A 26864-nucleotide genomic window follows, 5' to 3' on the forward strand; every position below is an offset into this window, starting at 1 on the left:
AAAGTAAGTAAACATTTTTAAAAACCTAAAAAAAAAAAAGGAAGAAATCAATGGGAAAGAATTGCAAATCACGAGTCCCAGAATAAGAATTGGTGCTCCAGTCTAAAGATGATTAGACTCTAAACTGAAACCTTAAAAGAAAATAAATTCTACATATGGATACCCTGTTTCAAAATGTTTAAAAACTGTCCCTCCCTGGCTCACAGATATGCCCATTCCTAACTTATAACACCTTTCCTATTAGAAACAAATGGTTCTGAGCCAGATACAACTTAAATTTTGCTTTGTAACTTTAAGTAAATCAATTCATGGCAAGTAGGAAGAGACTCTCAAAATTTAATGGGGGTTGAGGGTAGAGGCAGATAAGTACCTAGATCAGTTGTCCAATTTCAACCAAGCCATTTTAGAATGCAAATTACAAAGTTATACTTATCAGTTAGATCATTTTAGTTCAATTCAGCCCATGTTCTTGCCACAGAAATCATGCACTTACTTAAATTTTAATAGTAACATGTATTAGAACTGATCATTTCTTTAAAAAAAAAACAAAAAGGAAAATGCAAGCATTTTTCTTGTGAGAGAAGAGCTTGCTATAATTTAAGCTTTCCAATCCCTTTTTAAAAAAATACTCTTTAATCCAGACTGATTCTTTGACCATAAAGAAAGGTGGATGGATGATGGTACCATTTGCCACACTAAATAGCTCCACACAAGGACCAGGGAGGAGGGTGGGAGCGGGATAAGAAAAGGAAGTCGAGATCTGAACACACTGCAGTGAAGTGCGCTGGGTGAGCTGAACAGACAGATATATCTGGGGCTTCCAGGGCAAATCTGACTCCAGACATCAATTGGAGACTCATCAGTGAATGCCTAGTTAACTGCAGCTACGGCTGTGGAAAAGTTGTCCGGGATGAGGCCTGAGATAAGGGAAGCAGGGCTAGTAACAGTGTGGCATGGTGAGTCCTGATAACCTTCACCGGTGGCAGATGGTGGAGGAATAAATGCAAGAAAAGGACACAGAGCAGATCACAGACACTTTTGCAAGACCCAGCTGAAGAGAGAACTGAAGAGTGAGGAGGGAAAGTTACTGCTACGTTCCTTGTTTAAGAACGTGAGCATGTATGCATGCTGACCGAGGAGACACAAGCACAGGAGGGAGAGAATGGGAGCTGGGGCACAGGGACAGCTGGGAAGGCAGGCAGGCAGCCCCCGACCATAACAGAGGGAAGACTGGTGAACAGCTCTTAAGGCAAAGGCTCAGGGGTTTCTCTGAGAAGCAGGAGATGAGACCATATGCTAAGGATGCTGGTGGGGAGGTGACAGGATGGACATCCTCAGATTTCCCTGCCAACAACTGTCCACTTGTGTGGGCACTGCCCACCGAGAGTCAGGGATGCAGACTTGGCCCAGAGAGTGGAGTCTTTCCCTCTGAGAAGGACAGTCTGTGACCTTCATAGTCACCAGCTCCACCCTGGGTCACATGACCGTGGGAATGGTACTGCCCCAGCACAGTTGGCACAACTCAGCCCCCACACTCTGAAGGGTCTCCAGCCACCCGGGAGCCACACCTTCCACGTAGCTTTTGAAAGCAACAGGTGGCCTCCAGAATGGCCTGGTGTGATACTGTTGCTCTCTTGGAATGACAAATAGCTCCAACCTGCTAAATAAATTTAGTGCAAAACGGTGATTTTTTTTAACTTCAAGGACACACAGATGCTCTGCCTTATCAGAAGAAGCAGTGAAGCAGTTAATTTTTCTAAGTAACAGTGGACCAGAGACAAATGTTCAAGGCACTGAACTTCTGAGCCCTCACAACAGAAAAAAAGTTCTGGTTTCTCAATCAGCCATACAGCTCAGCACTTCAAATAGGTGCTGTCCCAAGATTAGTTGCTGATGATACTGGGTTTCTATTTTTGTCTCTTGTTAGTTAAGTGGGTGAGGAATTAAGTGCCACCTTCCTGATTTATGTGAGTAAACTGTGTGAAGGTACTTGCGGCATGGAAAGAGAGTGAAAGGAGGGCCGGACAGCAGGCCAGGGGTTCTGGGGCCCACGGTCAGCCTTGCTAACGTTCTGTGCGACTGCATGTGACTTTGTACACATGAGCCCCCACATTTCGCCTGTAAGATAGGGGCCACCAAATGATGTCTACCGCACAAGATAGTTGCGAAAGGAAACTGAGCTGATGTTAAATGTGCCTCCTAGAGATTAAAGAACTATGCAAATATGAGGTGTTATTAACATACAAATGAATTTGCCCAGATTTTTTTTTCCTTTGGTTTATGAAGGTTTTTTTTTTTTTTTAAACCATCATTTTATGTTTTTAAAACATCTTGCTTTAGGGGTTTTAAACTTATTTCAAAACATCAGGTAATTATACTGATGAAATGAGCAGATCAACCAACATGTAGCTATATTTCAATTTATAGAAAATACGATGATATAAAGAGTTTCACTGATTTTCTTAGAAGTCAAAATATAAGATAGATACAAAGTTCAGATCCTCTGTCTTCAATTGGATACTCTCTATGAGGAAAAAATAAAGTGTAATTTGTAATTTTGCTAATGAAAGTATCATCTTTTCAAGTCCACTAAAAAATACTAAAAACACAGAAATAACTGTATTTAAGTTACTACTGCCTTAAGAGAATGCCTGAATTTTTCTCTCTGAATTTTTACCATCATCCACAGTAATACGAAGGTGATTTTCTTTAGTATCACAGTCACTGCTACCTACTACACAGACCCTTTTGAAACTGAGATGAAGACTTCAAGGTCACTCTCCTGGTGGTGACTAAAATGATCCTGCCAGCCCACCAGCTCACAGAGCTGAGAAATAATAACAAGGATGGACTAGGGAGAATACACAGGCCTGGCGTTCAGTGTTTCCATTTAAAACAGTAAGCAAACCAAAGTCAAAGAGTGAGCGAAATTAAAAATATGAAACCAAAACATGATATTCAAATAAGGTGGAACAGGGAGTATTGAAAACAACATTTTAAGTTACGGACGATAAGAGAAGGGGAAAAATTACAATATGACCTTTAAAATAGGATAGAGGTTTTGCTGGGGTTTTTGAGGGGAGGAGAGCAAGTAGTTTAATGGATTTATGAACAAACTTACAGGAACAGCATGGACCTTTCTCACGTGGAGAATCAAATCGACGGCAAAATGGCAGAAACTGAATCATTCAGATAACAGATTCTCCCCAGATCTATACAGGTTTTACTTACCACATCAGTCATGCAACAAGTACTTTTACCCAGGTGACCAAAAGACATGTAAGAAATCTAGCAGGCAAGAAGTCTCGTATTTCTTACGGTAAACAGAGGAGAAAGCAGAGTCCTTTCAATGACACAGGGGCACAGACCCTAAATCAGAGCCCTTAACTCTGGACCGGCAGCCCCTGGTCTCTAAGGCCAGCTTCCTGACTGCTGGGGCTGGAGTCCGCATCTCGCATTTGAGCCTCTCCAGGGAAACTAGGGGAATCCAGCCTCCCAACCTACTTGAGGCTCTTCTCTTGTTGGTTTTAAACCTAACCCCAGGGGACCGCTCTATTTAGACAGCAGAAGAGCCTAAGGCTAGATTAGCTGTCCTCTCTACATATGAAATTAGCCTTCTTGCAAATGTAGTTGCTTGACTGTTCCTCTCACTCTCAAGATGCTCCCTCTTGTCCAGTTCTCACATCCACAAGCCAGGCTAACCTGTCTACTGTTGTCATTTGTGCAGGGGCCACAGCTCCATGACATGTCTTGGGGCCAAGCTTCAATTGACCACTCACGTGAATTAGCTCCTGGAGCTGTTTATGGAGGGCATCCCATTGACAACAATAGAGGCAGAGCACCCCAGAGCTGACCGTACCTTTTCTTACACCTCTGTTCTCCTCCCCATCACCTTTAAAACACAGCCTCCTGATAAATGTGCCCAAGTGTCCCTGGCACACCACTGTGTGCCACCAGTAGATTAAGGGCCCGCCGAGATACTGTTTCCAGCACCCACCCCACCCCCATTCCTACCCTCACATAGTTGGGTGGCATCTCTAGCCACAAGAGATCTCCTCCAACTTGCTGTGCAATGACATCTCTTCCTAGCTATAGCCTGGTGTGGAGCAGGCTGAAAGTGCTCTTTTGGAGCATGATTAATGGATCCAGGGGCCCCTGGTGTTCCGAGGAATAGTGGGCCCAGGAGCTGCCGAATTCTCTCTGGGGACAGGAGCTTTCTCACACCCTGTTATTGGGTGGCATCTTCTAAGCCATCTCCTCTTTTTTGCCTTGCTATCTGGTAACAATGAGGACAGCAGGATAAATGCAGGGGGTCAGGGCACTGCCCCAGAAAGGACACTTTTCATCTACTTTGAAGTAAGGAGCCCAGCAGAGGCCCATATGCCCTGCTTCTCCCACTCTGTTTTACTGTCTTGTTTCCAGGCCCCTCAGGATAGCGTTCATCAATGGCAGCTATTCTTTGGGACAAAGGGGCTATTTAACTATTTAAAAATATTCTTCAACAACACTTTCTTCCCTAACAAAGATGGGTAAGAAGATCTGGCTAATTATGCTGTAGGAAAGAATTTTTTCCTTACAGATTCTTTGCTTGGTAAATATTACAGAGTACCAAATGTTCACAAAAAGATTATAGGCTTTCCCCCCAAAGAATGTTAAAGTTCATTTCTACTGTTCTTCCCATTTATAAAGTAAATTAAACTGCTCCCTCAAATTGTATGTGTTAATAAGCGGGCCCTCATCGTGATCAGGAGGCACCATAACACTCTTCTGCCGCCAGACTGTGGGTACTCCTCCCGCCTCCAGAGACTGGAGTCCCCAGAGACTCGGCCCTCATACCAGACCTCTTCTGCAGCGCCTGCCCAGGAGGAGCAGACACAAGCTCCTCTGCCGGAAGATCCACCCATGCCAATGTGGAAGAGAAAAAAACCTGACCTGAAAGAATATGTGAATGGTGATGATGTGCTAACAGAGCAACCAAGCTAAGGAGTAAAGTTACTTGGTGGGTACTCAAGGCCATAACTATGGGACACTGGATATTTTCATGTTACCGCTTTGCAGCCAATAAAATATATTTTACAGATGCTCTGGGAGTTCAACGGCCATTCTTCTTGACCGCATGGGGCTGTGTGGTGAGAAAAATGCCACAGCATTCAGAAAGTAGACGTTCACACAAAGGTCATGACATACCAGCCCAGAATGTCAGCCCGCCACAATGGGGGGTGCTGAAGCGTCACTGGATCGGTCCTCTTCCCCCCAGCGTAAATTACACGTACAAATAGATACCTGTCTCACAAGTGTCGATTTATAATCTTCCGTGAGTAAAAAGGATTTTTACCACATTGCCACCTAAACACAAGATGAGGTGGTTAAAGGAAATGCAAAGACTCCTTTCAGCAAAATCTGAAATGTACAATCACCAATCTCTAGAAATAGTGCTCATGTCTCAGTCCAATTAATTCTTCCTAAAAAATATTCCCAGCGGGGAGGTTCTCCCTCCACAGGCAGAATGTCATAGGTGCGCCGATGTCCTTTGTCTTATGAGGGATAGAAGAGAGCCAAGAGATGGATGAGGAAGCAGTGCTGCACAGTAATGATTAATCCAGGCAGATCAAGGCTCCGAATAACCAGCCCAGGCCTTTCGGGGGAACTGACACAACATACTCCTTTACTTGGATCAAAAATACATTCTTATGGTACAATCATGAGTACAGTGTAGACCATCATTTTTGTACTTGAAAATCTGTCTCTCCAGATTTGACTAAGGAGTTTTTCCCCTTCTTCGGTATTTTGTATCCCCTCAGAAAAAGGGCAGCTCAACTCCTTAGAGGAAAGCTCCTGTGAGATAGCTGAAGGTTTTGCCCTACCCCTGTCCCCCACCAACCACAGGATCACCACTAGCCTGTCACTGTGTAATCCTGGAGCTGCCTGTTCTCTCATATGTAACAGAGCTAAATGCAGTGAAGACCTAATATAGGAGAAAGCCTTCAGAGCCGTTCTTAACCCTAGCTATACCTTAAAATTTCCCAGGGCACTTTAGGAAACCCCCCAAAAGTCTAATTTAATTGGACTTGAGTAGATCTACACATTATTAGTGCTAGAGATCAGATTTAATTCTGGTGTCCTAAAATGACCCATCTAAAGATTTGGTGTTTTCCCCACCAGAAAGAATTGTCAGATGGGACAAGGTAAGTGTTCAGTAGAGCTAAAACCGTATGCTGACCGTCTGGGAGTCTGGGCATTCAGAGGTAATCAAACAACTCTCACTTTTGTCTTAAAGACCTGGATAACTGGTTTCTGTTTGCTAACTGCTTTTGAGACCAAAAAACCCACTCTAGAAAACTGTCATGCAGAGAACAGGTGCTCCACAAATGAGTGGTTCTCAAAGTTTTGTATGAGTGGCACACTTTCGAATATTAAACCTTCTGAGCGCACCTGAACAGATTAAGATGCTCAACACGATACCAACAGGTCATGCATATCCCCAGCAATCACAGTAGCGTAAAACTGACTACAGTGACCAGGACGCCCTTCGCCACAGAGTCACCTTCCCACCCAGGTCCCATGACTTATGTGCCCTCGATACAGTCCATGAGGAAGTGGTCTTCACATTACTCCAGCAGGCTGCACCTCCCTCTACCTGCGCTCTGTGCCATCACTCAGCTCAGGACTCCACCGGGTCCTACCACAGCACAAACGTTCCACTGCAGCTAAAAGACATTTCACGTATTGATCAACAGACAGCAGCACACTGTGAAAGGCACTGTCTGTCACCTACTGCAGAGTGGAGTAGCCAATAAAGCACCTGACTGTGATTAATTTTCACAATGGACTTGTTCAAATCAACTTCTTTATTGAAGTATGATGTACCCCCAGAAATATCATGAGTGTATACAATTCAATGGATTCTTACGACATGCCCACTCTCAAAAGCATCCCCAGATCCAGCAGCCAAAAATTACTGTCACCCAGCACCAAAATTATTATTGGTTCCACCTCCCAGTCATTAGCCTCAAATGTAACCACTATTCTGATTTTTATCATCACAAATTAGTCTGCCTGTTTTTGCACTTATATAAATGGAATCATACGACATGTATTGCTTTACCTCTGGTGTCTTTCCCTGAACATTATGCTTGAGACACTGGCGTGGCACATGTAGCAGTTATCTGTTCATTTTGTTCTTTCTTTCTGTTTTTTTTTTCTTTATAGTATTCCATTATATGATATGCTATTTTACAAGATGGGCATTTTGAGTTTGGGGCTGTTACAGTTAATGCTGCTATATAAGCATTCTTGTACATATCTTTCAATCTAGTACATTTGGGTATATACCTTGCTATATAACTAGTAAGAAAGACAGTGTGGTATGAACAGAAGGATAGGCAAATAAACCAATATAACAAAATAGACTCCAGAAACAGACTCTCACATACACAGTCTCTTGATTTATGACAAAGGGCCAATGCAATGCAGTGAGGGGAAATGATATTTTCTTTTTTAATTTTTTTTAATGTTTATTTATTTTAGAGACAGAGCATAAGTGGGGGGAGGGGCAGAAAGAGCTAGAGACAGAATCTGAAACAGGCTGCAGGCTCTGAGCTGTCAGCACAGAGCCCGATGTGGGGCTCGAACCCATGAACCATGAGATCATGACCTGAGCTGAAGTTGGACACTCAACCAACTGAGCCACCCAGGTGCCCCTGGAAATGATATTTTCAAATAAATGGTGCTGAATTAATTAAATGGATATTTATATGGAAAGAAAATCTTGACCCCTATCTCCCACCATACAGAAAAATAAATTCCAGATATATTGTAGATGTAGCTGTGAAAATAAAGGTTCTAGACATTAAATAAATGAATACCTACATGGTCTTAAGCTAAGTAAAGGTTTCTTAAACATGACACAAAAATAATAACCATAAAGGAAAATACTGATAAATTGGATTCACTAAAATTAAGAATTGTATTCAATAAAAAGACACCCTTTAAGACAGGGAAAATACAACTCACATACTAGAAAACATTTTAAATATACATATCATACAAAAGATATATCCAGAAAATGTAAAGAAGTCCTACAATGTTTTAAAAGAGAAAAGCCCAATTTTTTAAATGGGCATGTAACAAAGGAGAATATCCATATGATGAAGAAAACATATGAAAGGGTTTCAACATCATTAATTATCAGGGAAATGCAACCTAAAAGCCACAGTAAGGTACTATTATATAACCATACTAAGTGTTAAGAAAGCATTTAGAGCAACCAGAACCTGGTGGGTGAAAAATCACATAATAATATCTACTAAAGCTAAACATACATATCCTATGTCACAGCGATTCTACTTTAAAAATTTTCTTAATATATAAAAAATTTACGGAGATATGTTTAGAGAAAGCCTTGAACAGATCTCTTTCAACAAACCATCAAAAACTCCAAAGATAAACACATCCTTAAAACTGGCATTATATCAGGAATTCTATTAGTTCCAATATGAAACATCTGAATAATTCTTTAGATATTTATATGGACTATTAGCACAGATTGGTAGAAGTAAAAATCTCAGTTAATCACTGCATTTCCTTCAATAATAAACATTAAACCATATTAACTATTTGAAAAATCACATCTACTATGCCCACAGGATATCAGAGCTCAGAAGGAAGATGAAAAATAAAAGATAGGAAACCATATGGAGAGAGTCATATGGCTTGTGATTCTAATGGTAACTGCAAATGAGGTCACTTATCCCTCTGTGGCCACACTAATTGGTCAAGAGCAATAGAGGCTTCATCAGCAATCCTCATAAAAAAAGAGCCCACCCCTTCCTGGGCATTTTCAATTTAGAGAGCAACACCTGCTACCCGTCAGTCTCTCACAAGACAGGACTCGAGTCAACCTACCACTACATTATTTGATTTGCTCTTAATCGTTACTATTTATAAACAGAGTCTTCAGAGTATATGCATACACAAGTATAGCATGAGTACACATGCAGCTATCTATAGCAAAAAACAAATTCTCAAAAGTAGTGCTTGGAAGACCACATCTTGTTCTATTAATACTCATATACTGCAGTATTACATAACAATTTTTTTTTCCAATTGTGTTATGCTAATATGCAAATAAATGAACTCAACCATAGCCAGGAGCTAAATGTACTAATCAGTACGGCCTTGTGTATCTCTAACTACAAAAGAATTTTACATAATCTCTTTCCGTTCTAAATATCCCATGAATCTACATTATTAATTACTTTTAAATCCAGCTGCTTGGTTTCGGGCTATTAATATTTACAAATCAGTATATTTAGCCTGCTCCATGAAAATACCTGAACACCGATTTCCTAGTAATGTATTAATGCATTCTATAATTTCATAATTATTTGACAATTCCAAAACAATAATAGGGATAGACACTATTAGAAGAAGCTCACCTAAAAACAAATTGTTACTAATTACTATCTGCTTTACCTTCCAGTACCCTAAAGAGTGAATAACTGTAAATCAGCATTTTGTTAAAAAAGAAACAACAAAGGAAAATGACTTCCCCAAGAAGTTTTCAAATCCATCAAAGGAGAGCAGAGAGGAAAAGGACAAAATCCTGACTTTGTGGATGAGACAGAAATCTACAGCATGGTGGACAGGACTATCACTATGGCTTTTGTTGATTAGGCACATGTTGGCTTCATCCCAAGATTCAGCCACAAAAGGCCAAAATTTCCTAAAAATCACTCAGCTATTTTAGGACTGGTAGAAACTGCCATGATCAAGGAGTCAGAATGCCTTAGGCAAACAGGAGAAAAAAGGAAAAAGTCAAAGATACATTTCAGAAGATAAAGTAGAAAGTGGGTGACAAGTAGTTCAAAGTGTGGGCTTTCAAGTCAATTAAACCTGGTCTCATGTGGTCTTTGCCTCTTACAATTTCTGTGACCTTGCTTTGAAATTCCCAAACCTTGAGGAATGAGTTTCCTTGTCTGTTAAAAGGAAATGATAAAGTCTCCTTGCAGGCTGTGGGAAGACTTGCATGAGATGATGCGTACAAAGCACTTCTTAGGATCCCTTCTATACCCAATCCTTGAGTTGCAACAAAAGGTAGAATTTCTAACACTGTATGCAAAATATGCTGAGGGATTAAAGATCCTACTTCCACAAGTCTGCCTATTAGTATTCCATATTCTTTATGTATTTTCTTTTTTACTATTAATTCTGCAGCACTCCCAATGAATGTTTTTTGATAATCCAATATTAATGACAATAAAAAGTAATTCAGGTCCTTAAAAACAAGCTGAAATTAAGCAGAAACTATAAATATCACCTAAAGAAACCAAATACCAGAAAAGAGATTAAATGCTTTAACAAAAAGTAAGCTCTCTTGCCATGCTGTTTCAAGTTTGATAGCAGAACATAAATCAAAAGAAATTTTCAAAGGTTTACTCTGATTTCAGGGACACAAAAGGGACAGATCATTTATAGTAACATCTTGCAGAACAATTGTTGAACCAACCAAATTTCTGGATCTAAATTAAATGAAGGTATTTCCTTCCATTTGATTGTTTCCAAAATCATGTATGTGAAATAAATTTCTTCTTTGAAGTACACAGTCCACTGAGTTTTATATTCTATCAAAACTAACTGGAGTTGGAGGAGGTCCAAGATGGCAGCTAGGAAGATTCTGAACCTACCTCTTCCACTTACACCAAATCTACAGCTATATATGGAATAATTCCTGCTGAAAAATAACTGAAAACTTAGCTGAACAAACCCCTCCACAAAAAGGGATAAAAGAACCACATCAAGATGGGTAGAAGATACAGAAAGACAGAGTCTTGCCCAAAACTCCACCCCTAGCATAGCAAACCACAATGGGGCAGGGGGTGGAGGGGTGGTGAATCTCACAGGTCCAGAGACTTTCCCTAAAGAGTACGAGCATCATTCCCCACATCAGGCACACCAAACCTTGGGACCTGCACCAGAAAGATGAGCCCCCCAAAATGTCTAGCTTTGAAAATAAGCAGGGCTTGTCCAAAGGATCCAAGGGGTATATGGGAATCTGAGATACTCATCTTGAGTGGCTTATGTATGGATTTGTTCATCCTAGGATCAGCACAAAGGCAGTAGTTTGCAAGGTAACTGGATAATACATGAAGGAGATTCATTTTCTAGTCATAAAACATCTGCCAGAGGGGCAGGAACCAGGTGGGGTTCTTTAGGGACACAGGCACTGGTGAGCACCATTATTGCACTCTCCCTCTACCTTGCTAGCTCAGGTGGGTGTGCACGGATACAGTCTTGCTAAAGCTGCCAGTATGCCCCATCCCAATGCTCTTCTCCTATATCTCTAAAGCTGCCAGCATGCCCTGCCACAAGTACTCTTCCCCAATATCACTAAAGCCACACCTGAGCTGCACCCTCGGAACTCTCCCACTGCCTGATGAAGAGTTCAAAGCAATGGCCATAAAGATTGTCACCAAATTCAGAAGAATGAATACAATGAAAACTTCAACAAAGAAATAAAAAAAATACAAGAAAGTACCAAACAAAAGTCACAGAGCTGAAGAATGCAATAACTGAACTGAAAAAATACACAAGAGGAGTTTAACAGCAGACTAGATGAAGCAGAAGAATGAATCAGCAACCTGGAAAACAGGGTCATGGACCTCACCGAAACAAAGCCACAGAAAGAAAAAAATAATTCTAAAAAGTAAAGATAGCTTAAGGGATCAATGGAATAACATCAAGCAGAATAAAATTACATTATAGGGGTCAGAGGAGAAGAGAGAACAAGGCAGAAAACTTATTTGAAAAAATAAAGGTTGAAAACTTCCCTAACCTGAGGAAGGAAAGAGAAATCCAGATTCAGAAAACACAGAGAGTTCTGAATAAGATAAACCCAAAGACATTCACACCAAGAAATATAATTAAAATGTCAAAAGCAAAAGATAAAGAGAGAATCTTAAAAGCAGCAAGAGAAAAGCAACTTTTAGATACAATGGAATCTCCATAAGACTATCTGCTGATTTTCAACAGAAACTTTTCAGGCTAGAAGCAAGTGACATGACATATTCAAAATGCTAAAAGAAAAAAACTTCCAGCCAAGAATATTCTACCAGCAAGATCATCATTCAGAATTGAAGGGAAAATAAAGAATTTCCTAGATAAGCAAAAGCTAAAGGAGTTCATCACCACTAAACTGGCCTTAAAAGAAATGTTAAAGTGACTTGTTTAACATGAAAAGTCAACAACTAATAACAAGAAAAAAAAGTAAAAATTTCACAGGTAAAAATATATAGTAAAAGTAGTGGATTAATGGGGCACCTGGGCAGCTCAGTTGGTTGAGAGTCTGACTCCAGCTCAGGTCATGATCTCACAGTACATGAGTTCAAGCCCCACACTGGGCTTGCCACTGTCAGTGAAGAGCCCACTTAGGATCCTCTGTTCCCCCACACACACACACACCGCCCCTGCACCCCTCCCTGCTCACACACACTCTATCTCAAAAATAAATATTAAAAAAAAAAAGTAGATTAGTCACTTACAAAGCTAGAATGAAGGTTAAAAGACAAAAGTAGTAAAATTAACTATAATTAGTTAAGGGAAACACAAAATAAAAAGATATAAAATATGGCATCAAAAACATAAAACATGGGAAGCCAGAGTAAAAAATGTAGAGTTTAGAATGTGTTAAAATTTAAGTTGCCATCAATTTAAAATAGATTGCTTTATAGGCTGTTATAAGTGAACCTCATGGTAATCACAAAGCAAGATTCTATACTAGATAGGTAAAAGATAATGAGAAAGCAATCTAAACATAACACTAAGGAAAGGCATCAAACCACACAGGAAGAGAACAAAAGAAGAAAGAAACAGACAGGATCTCAAAAACAGCCAGAAAACAATAATGCAATGGCAATTAGTACATACCTATTAAGAATTACTTCAAATGTAAATGGACTAAATTCTCCTATCAAAAGACAGAGTGGCAGAATGGATTTAAAAAAAAAGATTCATCCATATGTTGCCTATAAGAAACTTAGTTCAGATCTAAGAACACACACACCAAAAATAGATAGAAAAAGATCTTCCACATAAATGAAAAAAAGAAAACTGATGCAGCTATACTTATATCAGATAAAATAGACTTTTAAACAAAGAGTAGCATAAAAGACAAAAAAAAGTAGGGGTGCATTACATAATGATAAATGTACCAACGCAACAAAAGGATTTGTAAATATTAATGCACACAAAATAGAAGCACCCAAATATATAAAGCAAATATTAACAGAACTAAAGGGAGAAATTGACAGCAATACAATAATAATAATAATAGTACAATACAATAATAGGACTTTAATATACCATTTACATCAATGGATAGATCATCCAGACAGAAAATCAATAAGGAGACACTGGCCTTACACAACACTTTAGACCAGATGGATAATAGATTTTAGATGGATAGACCAGATGGATATAGAGATGTATTAATTGATACATGCAAAACATTCCATCCAAAAGCAGCAGGATACACATTCTTTTCAAGTTTACATGGAATATTCCCCATGATAGATCATGTGTTAGGCCACAAAACATCACAATAAATTTTAGAAGACTGAAATCACAGCAAGCATCTTCTCTGACCACAATTATATGAAACTAGAAATCAATTACAAGGAAAAGACTGAAAAAATCATAAATATATAGAGATTAAACAGCATGCTTTGAACAACCAATGAGTCAACAAAGAAATCAAAGGAGAAATCAAAAGAAACCTTAAGACAAACGAAAATGAAAATACAATAATCCAAAAATCTATGGGATGCAGCAAAAAATAGTTCTAAGAGGGAAGTTGATAGTGATACAGGCCTACCTCAAGAAACATGAAAAATCTCAAATAAATAATCCAACTTTACACCAAAGGAACTAGAAAAAGAAGAACAAAATGAAGCCTAAAGTTAGTAGAAGGAAGGAAATAATAAAGATCAGAGCAGAAATAAATGAAATAGAAACCAAAAAAAAAAAAAAAAATTAGAAATTATCAATGAAACTAAGAGGTGGTTCTTTGAAAAGATAAACAAAATTGACAAATCTTTAGCCAGAATCACAAAGAAAAAATACAAAAGACTCAAATAAATCAGAAATGAAAAAGGAGTATATGGGTAGCTCAGTTGGCTAAGCGTCTGACTCTCGGTTTCAGCTCAAATCGTGATCCCAGGGTCATGACATCAAGCCCCATGTCGGCCTTGTGATGAGCATGGAGCCTGCTTAAGATTCTCTCTCTCCCTGTTTCCCTCTCCCCTGCTTGCACTCTCTCTCTAAAAATATGAATGAATTAATTAATGAGTGAACAAGAGAAATGAAAAAGTAGTTACGACAGATACTGTAGAAATACAAAGCACCATAAGAGACTATTATGAATAATTACACACCAACAAATTGTTGAACTGTTGACAACTCTGGGAGATATGGATAAATTCCTAGAAACAGTCAATCTTTCAAGATTGAATCATGAAGAAATAGAAAATCTGAATAGACCAATGCTTCCAAACTCATTTTATGAGACCAGCATTACCCTGATACCAAAACCTAACGAGCACCACAAGGAAATTACAGGCCAATATCCCCGATGAACAGAGAGACAAAAATGCTCAACAAAATATTAGCAAACCAAATTCAAGAATATATTAAAAGTATTATACACCATCATCAAGTGAGATTTATTCCAGGATGCAAGGATAATTCAACAGCCACAAATCAATCAACATGATACTCCACATTTAAAAAATGAAGGAGAAAAATTATATGATCATCTTAATAAATGCAGAAAAAGTATTTGACAAAATTCAACATCCATTTATGAAAAAAAAAAAAAAACAACTCAAGTTGGTATAGATGTAATGTATACCTCAACATGATAAAGGCTATTTATGACAAACCCACAGCTAAACTCATCCTCAACGTTTTTTCTGCTAAGCTTTTCTGCTAAGATCAGGAACCCACTCTTGCCACTTCTATTCAATACAGTATTGAAAATTCTAGTCAGAGCAAGTAGACAAGAAAAAGAAAGAAAGAGTATCCAAATTATAACTGTCACTATGTGCAGATGACATGAAGACTTCACTGAAAATTTGTTAGAATAAATGAATTCAGTAAAGTTGCAGGATACAAAATCAATATACAGAAATCCATTAAATTTCTATATACTAATAATGAAGTACCAGAAAAGATATATTTTTTTAAAAATCCCATTTACAATTGCATCAAAAAGAATAAAACACCTAAAAATAAACTTAACCAAGAAAGTGAAAATACTGTACACTGAAAACTATAAGACACTGAAGAAAGAAATTGAAAGACACAAATAAATGGAAAAATACTCTATGCTCATGGATTGGAAGAATTAATATTATTAAAATGTCTATACTACCCAGGATGCCTGGGCAGCTCAGTCAGTTAAGCGTCAGACTCTTGATTTCTGCTGAGGTCATGATCTCACGGTTTGTGAGACTGAGCTCCACATTGGGCTCTGCATTGACAGCAAGGAGCCTGCTTGCGATTCTCTCTCTCTCTCCCTTTCTCTGCCCCTCTCCCATTCATGCTCGCTCACTCTCTCTCTCAATATAAATAAAATTTTTAAAAAACTAAAAAATTTTTACAAAAATGTCCATACTACCCAAAGCATTCTACAGATTTAATGTTATCACTATCAAAATTGCAATGGCATTTTTCACAGAACTAGAACAAGTAATTCTAAAATCTGTATGAAACCACAAGAGACCCCAAATGGCCAAGGCAAACTTGAGAAAGAACAAAGCTAGAGGTATCACACTCCCTGATTTCAAACTATACTATAAAGCTATAATAATCAAAAGAGTATGGTACTGGCACAAAAACAAACACACAGATCAAAAGAACAGAATATAGAGCCCAGAAATAAAGCCACACTTATATGGTCAATTAGTACATGTAAAAGGAGTCAAGAATATACAACGGGGAAAGGACAGTCTTTTCAATAAATGGTGTTGGGAAAAGTGGACAGCCACATGCAGAAGAATGAAACTAGGCCACTATCTTATACCATACACAAAAATTACACCCAAAATGGACTAAAGACTTCAATTAAGACCTGAAAGCATAAAACTCCTAGAAGAAAACATAGGCAATATGCTCTGTGACACTGGTATTGGTGTTAATTTTTTTATCTGACTCCAAAAGCAAAGGCAACAAAAACAAAAATAAACAAATGGGACTACATCAAACTCAAATGCTTGTACACAGTGAAGGAAAGCATCAACAAAAGGAAAAGGCAACCTAGTGAATAGTAGAAAATATTTCCAAATGATAGATCTGATAAGGTGTCAGTATCTTTTTTTAAAATATTTTTTAACATTTAGTTTTTATTTTTGAGAGACAGAGAGAGATAGATAATGAGTGGGGGAGGGGCAGAGAGAGGGAAACAGAATCTGAAGCAGGCTCCAGGTTCCAAGCTGTCAGCACAGAGCCTGACGCGGAGCTCGAACTCACGGACCGCAAGACCATGACATGAGCCGAAGCCAGATGCTTAACCGACTGAGCCACCCAGGCGCCCCAGGGGTTAATATCTTAAATACATTTTTTAAAACCCTTATATAATCAATAGGAAAAAACACCAACAACAAAACAGTCCAAATAAAAAATGGGCAGAAGATTAAATAGACATTTTTCCAAAGAAGACATACAGATGGCCAACAGACACATGAAAAGATGTTCAATATCACTAGTTATCAGGAAAATGTAAATCAAAACCACAATGAGACAGGACCTCATACCTGTTAGAATGGCTATCATCAAAAAGATAAGAAATAACAGGTGCTGTAGAGGACGCGGAGAAAAGGGAACCCTTGTACACTGTTGGTGGGAATATAAATTGGTGCAGCCTTATGGAAAAGAATATGGAGGTTCCTCAAAAAAAATTAAAAACAGAACTACCATATGATTCAGTAATCCTACTTCTGGGCATTTATCCAAAGAAAACAAAAACACTAACTTGAAAAGATATATGTACTCCTATGTTCAATGCAGCATCACTTAGAATAGCCAAGATCTGGAAACAACTAAATGTCCACTGATGGATGAATGGATAAAGAAGATGCTGTTTATACAATGGAACACTATGCATCCATAAAAAGAATGAAATCTTGCCATTTGTGACAACATGAACTGACCTTGAATTATGCTTATTTATTATTTATTTATATATAACTTATATATAAGTATATAATATACATAAACTTATATATTTATTTATGTATATATTTTATATATTTTTATATATAAATTTATATATAAATATATAATAAACATATATAATAAATTTATATAAATCATTTATTATTTATTATTAAATGAAATAAGTCAGAGAAAGACAAATGACTACTAGAGAATTTCACTTATATGTGGAATTCAAAAAGCAAAAGAACAAACATTACAAAACAAAGCTTCCAGATATGGAGAACAGACTGGTGGCTATCAGAAGGGAACAGGCTTGGGGCACCTGGGTGGCTCAGTCGGTTAAGCATCCAGCTTTGGCTCAGGTCATGATCTCACAGCTCTTGAGTTCAAGCCCCACATCGGGCACTGTGCTGACAGCTCGGATCCTGGAGCCTGCTTCGGATTCTGTGTCTCCCTCTCTCTCTGCCCCTCCCCTGCTTACGCTCTTTCTCTCTCTCTCAAAAATAAATAAACATGAAAAAATTATTAAAAAAAAAAAAAGAAGGGAACAGGCTTAGGGGGAGGGGGCGACACGGGTGAAGGGGACCCACTGTATAGCGGTGACTGGCAACGAGACTTATTGTGATGATCACTTTGTAGTTGCATGCAGACATCGAACTATTATGATGTACACCCTGGCACTAATATAAGGTTTATACCAATGTTACCTCAATTAAGAAAAAACAGTTGAAGTCTAAATAATATCTTCTTTGAACCCCTAAGGTAAGTTACATCATCCATGTCTATTTATTCATCCACTCACACATTTATTCAACAAGTATATGCTTAAAAACATGCTTCCCATAGACATTAAACTAGGTGTCTTCGCAACCTCTTGGTGAGTAAGATCAAGTTACCTGAGAGGCAGAAAGAAACAGGGCTGTATAGAGATACAGAGTGGTGGCTGGAAAGCAGAGAAAGGAACAATTCATTGCAAGAAGTGATTATCTGAGGAAGACCTTGAAGATGACAGAGAGAAGGGAGGCACAGGGGCTGAGAAAAGAGAGGTGTAAATCTAAAGGCTAAGTTGGGCATGGAGAGCAGTCACAGGGGCCTTGTGATCAGTAGCAGATCCGTAGGGTGACCACATTATTTATCATCCTAACCGGGATGCCTGAGAGGGAAAGGAGGCACTCTTAATAATTTTGTCAGGACAAAAGGTGTAAATCTGGACTGTCCTGGGCAAATCAAGACGTATGGGTGCTTGGCTCAATGAAAGTGATGTGTTCAGTACCGTCTGATCACTTAGCTGGGGCGACTGAGGTGCGCGCACAGTTGTACTGAGGCACCTGACTTAGAAAGGCACCAAAACAAATCGTTTTTGAAAGCAACTTTAGAATATGTCTGAGAAACTTCCCTGGGTACATTCTGCATATTTCAAAAGACAAGACTCCCCAAACGGGCATGGCAAATCTCCAACTCAAATGGAGCTAAGTGAGTTTGCTCATCTCAGGATAAACTCCAAGTAAGAGAAACTAAAAATCACAAAAACAAAACATAGTAGGTACTGTTTATGGAGTGCTTCTTAGGCACCATACTCTGCTCTGAGTATTTCCACACACATCATCTCATTCATCTTCACCCCAACACTATGAGGTTGACTTAAATATCTTGCCCAAGGCCACACAGAAAGGAAGCAAGGGAGCCAGAGTCCGATCCAAGCAGCTCACTCCACACCCTCTATTTTTCTCGCCACTATTCTGCCTCCTGAATAACCCAGACGTGCAGCACGTGACCCGAGTGCAGCCCAGCTGAGAATATCAGCTAGAACACGGTTTACCTAACTGCCCCTGCCAAGTAGTGACCAAGAACTGCTGGCCAGCAGTGCCTAGCCACCTGCCCTTCTCTACTACTTGGAACTAGGCAGTTGCCAAGTGTCCTGCCAGCAGCTGGACCACTCACATAATTGTCACGAAAGCTCAGTGTGATTAATATATGCTTTGAGCACTCTAAAGCTATGCAATTATTCTGACATAAAGAACAATAGGTACTCCTGAAACTTCCCTGGTGGCTTGGATTTGTTTGAGCACAACCAAGTACTCTTATGCCCAGCACAACCCTCTAGATCCACCACAATTATCAGTAGAAAAAAGCTGGTCAGGCAGCTTGCAAAGACACAGTTTCTGGTAAACTGGTAAAATAATCTGAATATCCCTTGCACTACAGAATCCCATTGATATAAAATAAAAAAGGTAACCAAACTAATCTAGAGGTCTCGTAGATGACAGCCAGAACTTCGTATTAATAAGAAATAGAGCATCTATTCTTGAATATCTATGTATAAAATAAAGTCTGGGGAGAAAATATGAATGTTCATACTTCATTTATGTCTGCATTTAGGCTGTAGATAACACTGCCCTGTTTGTTGAATAATGAGGAATCGGTAACTTAAGTATTTAAAAAAGAAAAAAAAGAATAGTTTAGCACCCTTGCAGAAGACACAGAACTATAAAAGGAACTGAACAGATTCTGGGAGACAGCATTCTAAGAAAATGACTTGAGTGACCAAGATCAGCAATTAAAAAAATAAAATAAACAATTTCCTGTCAGTTGACTATTTGGATTTGGTGAAGGAAAACAACAACAACAACAACACAGACCAAACAACTGTTTGGAGGAGAGGCTGGAAAACAAGAAAGGGGGCAAGTAATTTTGGGGGCATGAAAATTAATACCCTCTGATTACTCCTGAAAAGCGAACTCTGAATTGTGACAAAAGCTCTTTGAGTGGGCTGAGACAAGCAGCCACGCCCTGGCCTTTCAACAGTTATCCTGTGTGGCCCAAAATGCATTAGTACAAAGTGAAGTGCAGAGTGGCTGATTGGACATTACATTTTTCTGACTTAAATGATCCAGTCTGCCTATCTATTCAGACAAACTCACTTTATGATCCAGTTACTGTTTGTTTAATATTTATGACATGCCATAAGTTGCTAGGCATGCAGTTGTCTCTCCCTTCCCTCCACTGAAAGCAAAGAAACAAACAAACAAACAAAACCCAAAAAATCTAAAAACCCGAAAAATCTAAAGCCAAATGCAGATATTTTTAAGATCCAATTCAAGAAACGGTTATTGAGTACCTGTTATCCTTGCAGAACTGATAAATACAGCCTGGCTTTTGCCTGCAAAAGTCTAGTTTATTTAAACCATAGGCCAATATAATATCCATATGTACATTTTTTTAATTTTGTTTAAACATATATATATATAATAAATGCGAACGTCTGCTTCTTCCCCACCTTGGGGTGCTCAGCATCAAGACACAGGAATATACATGTTGGTATAAAGGCAGGAAAAAGGTTCCCCTACACATGATGATACTGTGATAATGACATAATGATACTAAGAAACTATGAGCTGCTACCTTGGACAAGATCAACCACTGTCCCAAAGAAGGTGGAGGCTCTGATCCAAGCAGCCACAACTGGTAACTACAGCTGTCTGGCTATATTATCCCTCAACTTCTGCCAGCAGGAATAGTCTTTTGGTTCCCTCCAATATCCCCTACATTTAGAGGGAAAAATTGAAGCCAGCATTCCAAACACCAGTGCTACCTTAATTATACAGAAAATTTTAAAACTGTCAGTGTAATCTGGGGAGCAGAGAGTGCAGCCATACCAAAATGGGGTAAACCAGCTCTGGCACATTAGGCAAGTGGTTTAACCTCTCTGAACTCTGGGTTTTCTTCAGCCTCCGGGCAGAGGCAGGACCATGTCACAGAATTATATTAAGTATTTCCACGTGTTTGCACATAGTGTTTAATAAGTAGCACGTGCTATTATTACTTTTAGCTACCAAAATCATGCAATGGCTATATTTCCTACTTACTAAAACGTACCCAAGATCAGTGGTTGCCACAGCCCAGGCACGGGAAGGGGGGAAGACACAAAGGGACCAGGAGAATTTTTGGAGGGCAATGGAATTTTTTATTGTGGTAGTGGTTAGATGAATGTGTGTTTTGTCAATCTCATAGAACTGGACGCCAACAAGAGTGAATTTTACTTTATGCAAATTATATCATCTTTTTAATATTCAATTATAATATTCAATTATATATACCAACTATAATATTCAATTGGTTTTAATTAAAATAAGCCATCTAAACTAATGGGCACTTTAACTTCATTTCTTGCTAAAATGAAAAAGAAATCTAAGGCCTAAATGCTACTTCACATTTTTAGACCAAGTCTTTGAGTTAAAGGATTGAGGTATTTGTAAAAAATAGATGTCGCCTAAACAACTGACCAAATTAGCTGTTTCAAAAGAAGGCGTGGATTGTACTGAATGGTGTGATGAAATGAAATATGGAAAGAGAAAATGAAAGTGATGTTTTCGTTTACTAGATTACTGAAGATGACAAACATAATGGCTCCTTCCCTAAAAATTTGGTAATGGGCCTTTGTAAATAATCTAAAAAGTGTATTATTTCCACTAAACTAAGGAAAAGTAGAGAAGTCTGGTGATGAGTTCCATGATTATTTCTCTTCTCAATGTATTTGTAAAAGATTCCATAAGGCTGCTCACTCTGAGTCTTCATCAGCACTGTAGCCATAACCAAGGAGCTTTTAGTATAGATCTGTGCATCTATTTTGGCAGAAAATGTAGTTTTACAACAATTTTTTACTCAACACCATATTTACAAAACAGATGGAGTTCCAAAGAAGTGATTTTAAATGAGAACTATAATTCTGGTCAGCCCACAGTGTATCTCTGCATATGTCCTGCATCTCAGCAATAATACCCTTTCTGTGCCCACTGCTTATCACATCCAGGCTGTCATTTCCCCCTCTGACTTGGGGATCCCCATACAAGAGGAATGTCAAGAGGGTAATGAAGATGAAAGCTAGGAAAAAGGTATAGCTCACAAGCCCAACGTTTCAACTAAAGCAACCCCATAAATACTGGCCTCTGTGCCTCAGCCAGCAACTCCCTGCCATGACCTCAAGTCCCCGATTATCACCTTGCTTACCCATCTACTCCTGCCCCAATCTTTTCATCACCTGACTGAACTCATCCCTTATATTCAAAAAGAACATAAGGAAACTAATGAAGAGGTGTCGCTATTGCTTTTTGACATGAGCTTCTACTAAGTTTTTCTACTGTTTTTTAACAAAGGTGAAATAATTTCTGTCATTCATATGACAAAAATGTCTGTGCACTATTCATTGCAAATATTTTTGAAATTTTATGTTAAAGAATATTAGACAATATTAGAATATTGTCTTGATACTGTTATGTCTGCAGAAAATACCACACTAAGTTTCTAAAATCTTGATCCTTTAAGGCACCAATTCAAAGGGAAATATACCAAGTAGTTACCGACTTAAATATAGCATACCGCTTTCCTATAACCCAGGCTTGATCAACTTTCAACACTATTTCCATAGTTTCAAAGTGTGTTTAAGAAAATGTACATTGGGGCGCCTGGGTGGCGCAGTCGGTTAAGCGTCCGACTTCAGCCAGGTCACGATCTCACGGTCTGTGAGTTCGAGCCCCGCGTCGGGCCCTGGGCTGATGGCTCAGAGCCTGGAGCCTGTTTCCGATTCTGTGTCTCCCTCTCTCTCTGCCCCTCCCCCGTTCATGCTCTGTCTCTCTCTGTCCCAAAAATAAATAAACGTGGAAAAAAAAATAAAAAAAAAAAAGAAAAAAAAAAAGAAAATGTACATTGACAAAGAGGAAAGAAAAAGGAGTAAATCAAGTCATCTTAGGAGGTGTAAGTAAATGAACAAGATATGAGACTAGTAAACACCAAACCACCAATTACAGAAATTAACAGAACTTAGAGAAAACATGTACTTTCTTATCATTCCTCCATTCATTCAGGAAGCAATCTATTGAATCCCTAATATGTTCCTGGCAATATGTATCCAGGGACACAACTCTGAACAAGAAACCAATTGCCTTCATTAGAAAAAAGAAAAATGACAAAGATATCTTTCAAAGTTTCAAAACTCAAAAACCAGTGATTGCTGAATAATTAATGATTTCCCCATGTGCTTCTAGAATCTTCAATGAAGAAATGATATCTACCGACAAGTTCTCAATTCCACATATCAGAAATATTGGCAAATCATCCTTCTTCCTATTCTGAATATAAAATTAAAATAGCTGTTTTAAATAAGTTACACTGTGAATCCCACTATGGACACCAATAAAGCTTGATTTTTCTTTTTAAAGTACAAAAACAGGCTCTCCAACAAATTAAATAAGAATTAAAATTAAGTAGGTTGGTATCTTCTCTGGAATTTCACCTCAAATTTCATTAAAACCGCAATGCAATATCACTACAAATATCTGGCAACCAATAAAAACAGAGTTGACACATAACTCTGTTCATAGGATTGATGATCATGCATAGTTGAAAGCAACTTCCATGGAAACAGAAGCTACACAGCAAAAGAAAATGTAAGTCACATTTTAAAAGCCAAGTATGCAGCAAAAATATGTTACTTTCCTTAAATTCTCAATGCCTACTGCAGGTAGTTAACACACTTGATCTTTAAGCCCTTCACTTGTGCCCTTGCCCAGACATAAACTGTACAAACAGATGACAAAGCGAAAAGCAGTTTCACAACTGCCTGTTACAGAGGGTAGGAAGGTGGTATATTTCACTAGATTACTGCAGAAGCTGATAACACCACCAGACACTACAGAGTACTTAGGAAGATTTCTGCAGGTCCAATTAAATTTCAAATACCACCAGTGCCAATTCTCTTTACTGTGGCCTGTTTTGCCCTCTCTCCCATGGGTTATCAGCCACAGGAAGGGTGGGTGCAGCCCTGTCAATGTGCTTTGCTGCTCATTGTCCTGGTAACCCCTTGATTTTCAGAAAGCAATGTTTTCCTATTTGCTCTGAACTTAAGCAGAATGAGCTACTCTTGCCTAAGGCTCTGCTCTTCTTAGCTCATCAACTATTTTTTTCACTTCAGGTCACGAGAAATATTTTTACACGGCAGACCAAAATGTAGTATTAGAATGAAACCACCACAAACTCAGGAGTTCCTAATATTACTTCTTAAGTTTGAAATGCACAAAACAATTGCTGACTTTCTGCTGCTAAGTATCACTATGCAAAAGATACCAAAACCAAGCAAACTGCTCAAAAGAACTTCCACAGAACTGGAGGCCTGCCTACTGCAGCAAGGAAAAGATTAAATTGTGCAGAACTGTAATGTCTCAGTGCTTTTGAGCCTAAGAAAGCGGAAATCTTCATTTGTGTTTAGAAAACCTACTCCATTTCTCCGTGTGAGTGAGGGACCAGAGATTTTGCACCCTCCAAGTGTAACCATTTGCAAGAGGCAACTAGATACAGATCAGAAGAATCCTATTAAATAAGCTTGTTCACCCCCTGGGATTTTTAAGAAAATGTTTTCACATAACCACTGTATTTAACATACAATAGACACGTTACAAGCAGTCTGTTACCAGTCAAGGCTACCACAGAAGAGAATGTCCTGCCCAACCAGGTACAGGCCATAATTCCAGGCCAGTCCTGGAAAAGGTGACAGCCCCAAGTTCAACTGGGAATGTCTGAGCACAGCTCCCCCTGCACATTAAGGATCACCTCTCCATTCTTTCCAAATGCTGTGTGCATCCAATCCCTGTTCAAGCACCCCAAGCACCCATGCACCAGTGGTTCCCGTAGGCAGGGGACTCCTCGTATAACCCCCTCCTTCCACCACCACTCTCTCTTGGGAAACTGACCCCGAGAACGGCTGGGGGTGGGCGATGTGCGCCCTTCTCTCACCTACCTTGATGATGCTGCTCCGGCGGGGCAGGCCGCCGGGTTTGCTCTCCCGGGGGAGGGGGCAGGCGGCCGGGCTGGGGGTCGGGGCGAGCGCGGCGCCACGGGGTCCCTGGCAGGGCTGGCTCGGGCTTCGTCCCCGGACACGCCGAGGCTGCAGTCTCCGTTGGAAACCCCGCCGCTGTCATAGCGCGCCCGCCCGTGGCCGAGGCGACCTCCCCGCCGCCGCCGCGCTGCTGCGCCGCCGCCGCCGCCTTCTCCGGCTCCAGCTTTCAGGGCGCCCTTGGCGCCGAGGGCCGGGCCCGGGGAGGTGGGCAGGGCCCCGCCGGCGCGCCCCCCGGCCGCACTCCGCCATGGGCGCCCACGACCCGCCAGCACAAAGCCGCGTCCCCGCGTCCCCGCGTCCCCGCCGCCGCCTCGGGCCGCCGCGCGCGGCCCCTCCTCCTCTCCTCCTCCCGCCGCCGCCTCCTCGGCCGCTTCTTCCGCTTTTTTTTTTTTTTTTTTTTTTTTTTTTTTTTTTAATTTAGATGTGATGTTTGTTTCGAGCTCGCCTCGCGCACGGTTCAAGTCGTGGCGGCAGAATTATCGGAAGATTCCTGCAGGGGAGAGAAGAGAGAGACACAAGTCAGCTCCGGCGGCGGCGGCGGTGGCGGGGCCCCGGCTCCCAGTACCTGGGAAGGAAAACACGCCCCGGCACACGCGCCGCCGCGGGCGCCAAAATAACCTGCGCGGGCCGGGCGCCCACCGGGCCACGGGGCACCCACCCGAGTAACGCGGCGGCGGACCAAGGGGAGGGGCGCTCTCCGCAGAGGCTAAGGGCAAACCCCACGCCAGGGGGGAGAGCCATCAGCGGGAACCAGGGTCGACAGCCCCGGGCCGGGGGACATGGGGCTCAGGAAGAGGGGAAGCGGCAGGGAGAGCTGATCTCTGGCCTCGCGGAGGCGCCTACCGAGGGTCTCGCGGATGGGCGAGCGGGGGATGAAGCCCGGTCTCCCCAGACCCAACTCCCCAGAGGCCGTCGCGTGCCGGGCCCCGCCGCGGCCCCCCAGAGTCCCCGCTGAGGCCTGCGGCTCCAAGAGGAAGCGCACGGCGGGCAGGGGCGGCCGGGCCTGAGTGGCGGTGCGGCCCGGGCAGCTCCTGGGGGGGCAGTCCAGACCCCCCGCCTCCGCCCGCGGCCGTCTCCTCCAGGCTCGGCGCTGCCCACCGTAGGCCTCGGGACCTTCCCCGGCTGCCCCCGACCCACCGCGAGCCGCCGGGCTCCAGCTCGGGGTCGCCGCCCGTCGCGGCTGCTCCAGCCCAGGCCAGGTCATGGGGCCGCGGAAACCTCGCCGCCGAGCGAGCGGACGGCAACCGGCGGCGGCCACGGGTCCTGGATACCCGGGTCCCCCTAGAGCTGCGGCAACTGCCAATCACCCGCCCGGCGCCCGAGGGCAACGACCGCGGAGGTCTGGGGCCGGGAGAGAAGGTCTGGGGCTCGGGGGCTCGGCCTCTGCACCCCCTCGAGCCCCGATCCGCGCGCCGGACTCGTTCCCCTCCTGCCCAGCCTGGAAAAGGCCCTCCGGACGTACCCCTCTGGGCTTCCCCAGAGGGGCAGACCTGTTTCACATACAGAAACCAATTCCGTTCCCCAGGCTCCTGAACTGTGAATTGATTCAACTGGTTGCAAGGATGCTGGGGCGCGGGCGGGGGTGGGCGGCGAGAGGTGAAGAGTAAAGGACCTCGGCAGAGCCTGTACTGTGCTCTCTGAGTCGCCCTACAGGGATTTATCACCGTCGTGCCTCCCTCCCAGTGTCCTTCCTGATCCCGCCGCCAGGTCCAGCCTGCTGCGGGCCCCCGCCTTAGGTCAGGCTCATCTTTTGGAGCAGCATCCT

At 41.2% G+C, this 26864-nt stretch overlaps 1 protein-coding gene across 1 annotated transcript in view; it reads right to left on the bottom strand.

Annotated features, from left to right (window-relative positions):
* PLCL2 (phospholipase C like 2) overlaps positions 1-25363 on the bottom strand; it is a 188945-nt gene extending 163582 nt beyond the window's left edge. Inside the window, 3 exon segments of the mRNA XM_030329280.1 lie at positions 25001-25107; positions 25110-25333; positions 25335-25363. Coding sequence (XP_030185140.1) covers positions 25001-25107; positions 25110-25333; positions 25335-25348 — 345 coding nt within the window. The 5' untranslated portion in view covers positions 25349-25363.
* Between the last annotated feature and the right edge of the window lie 1501 nt (positions 25364-26864).

The sequence above is a fragment of the Lynx canadensis genome, chromosome C2 (assembly GCF_007474595.2).
Source record: "Lynx canadensis isolate LIC74 chromosome C2, mLynCan4.pri.v2, whole genome shotgun sequence".
Classification (NCBI taxonomy): Eukaryota; Metazoa; Chordata; class Mammalia; order Carnivora; family Felidae; genus Lynx; species Lynx canadensis.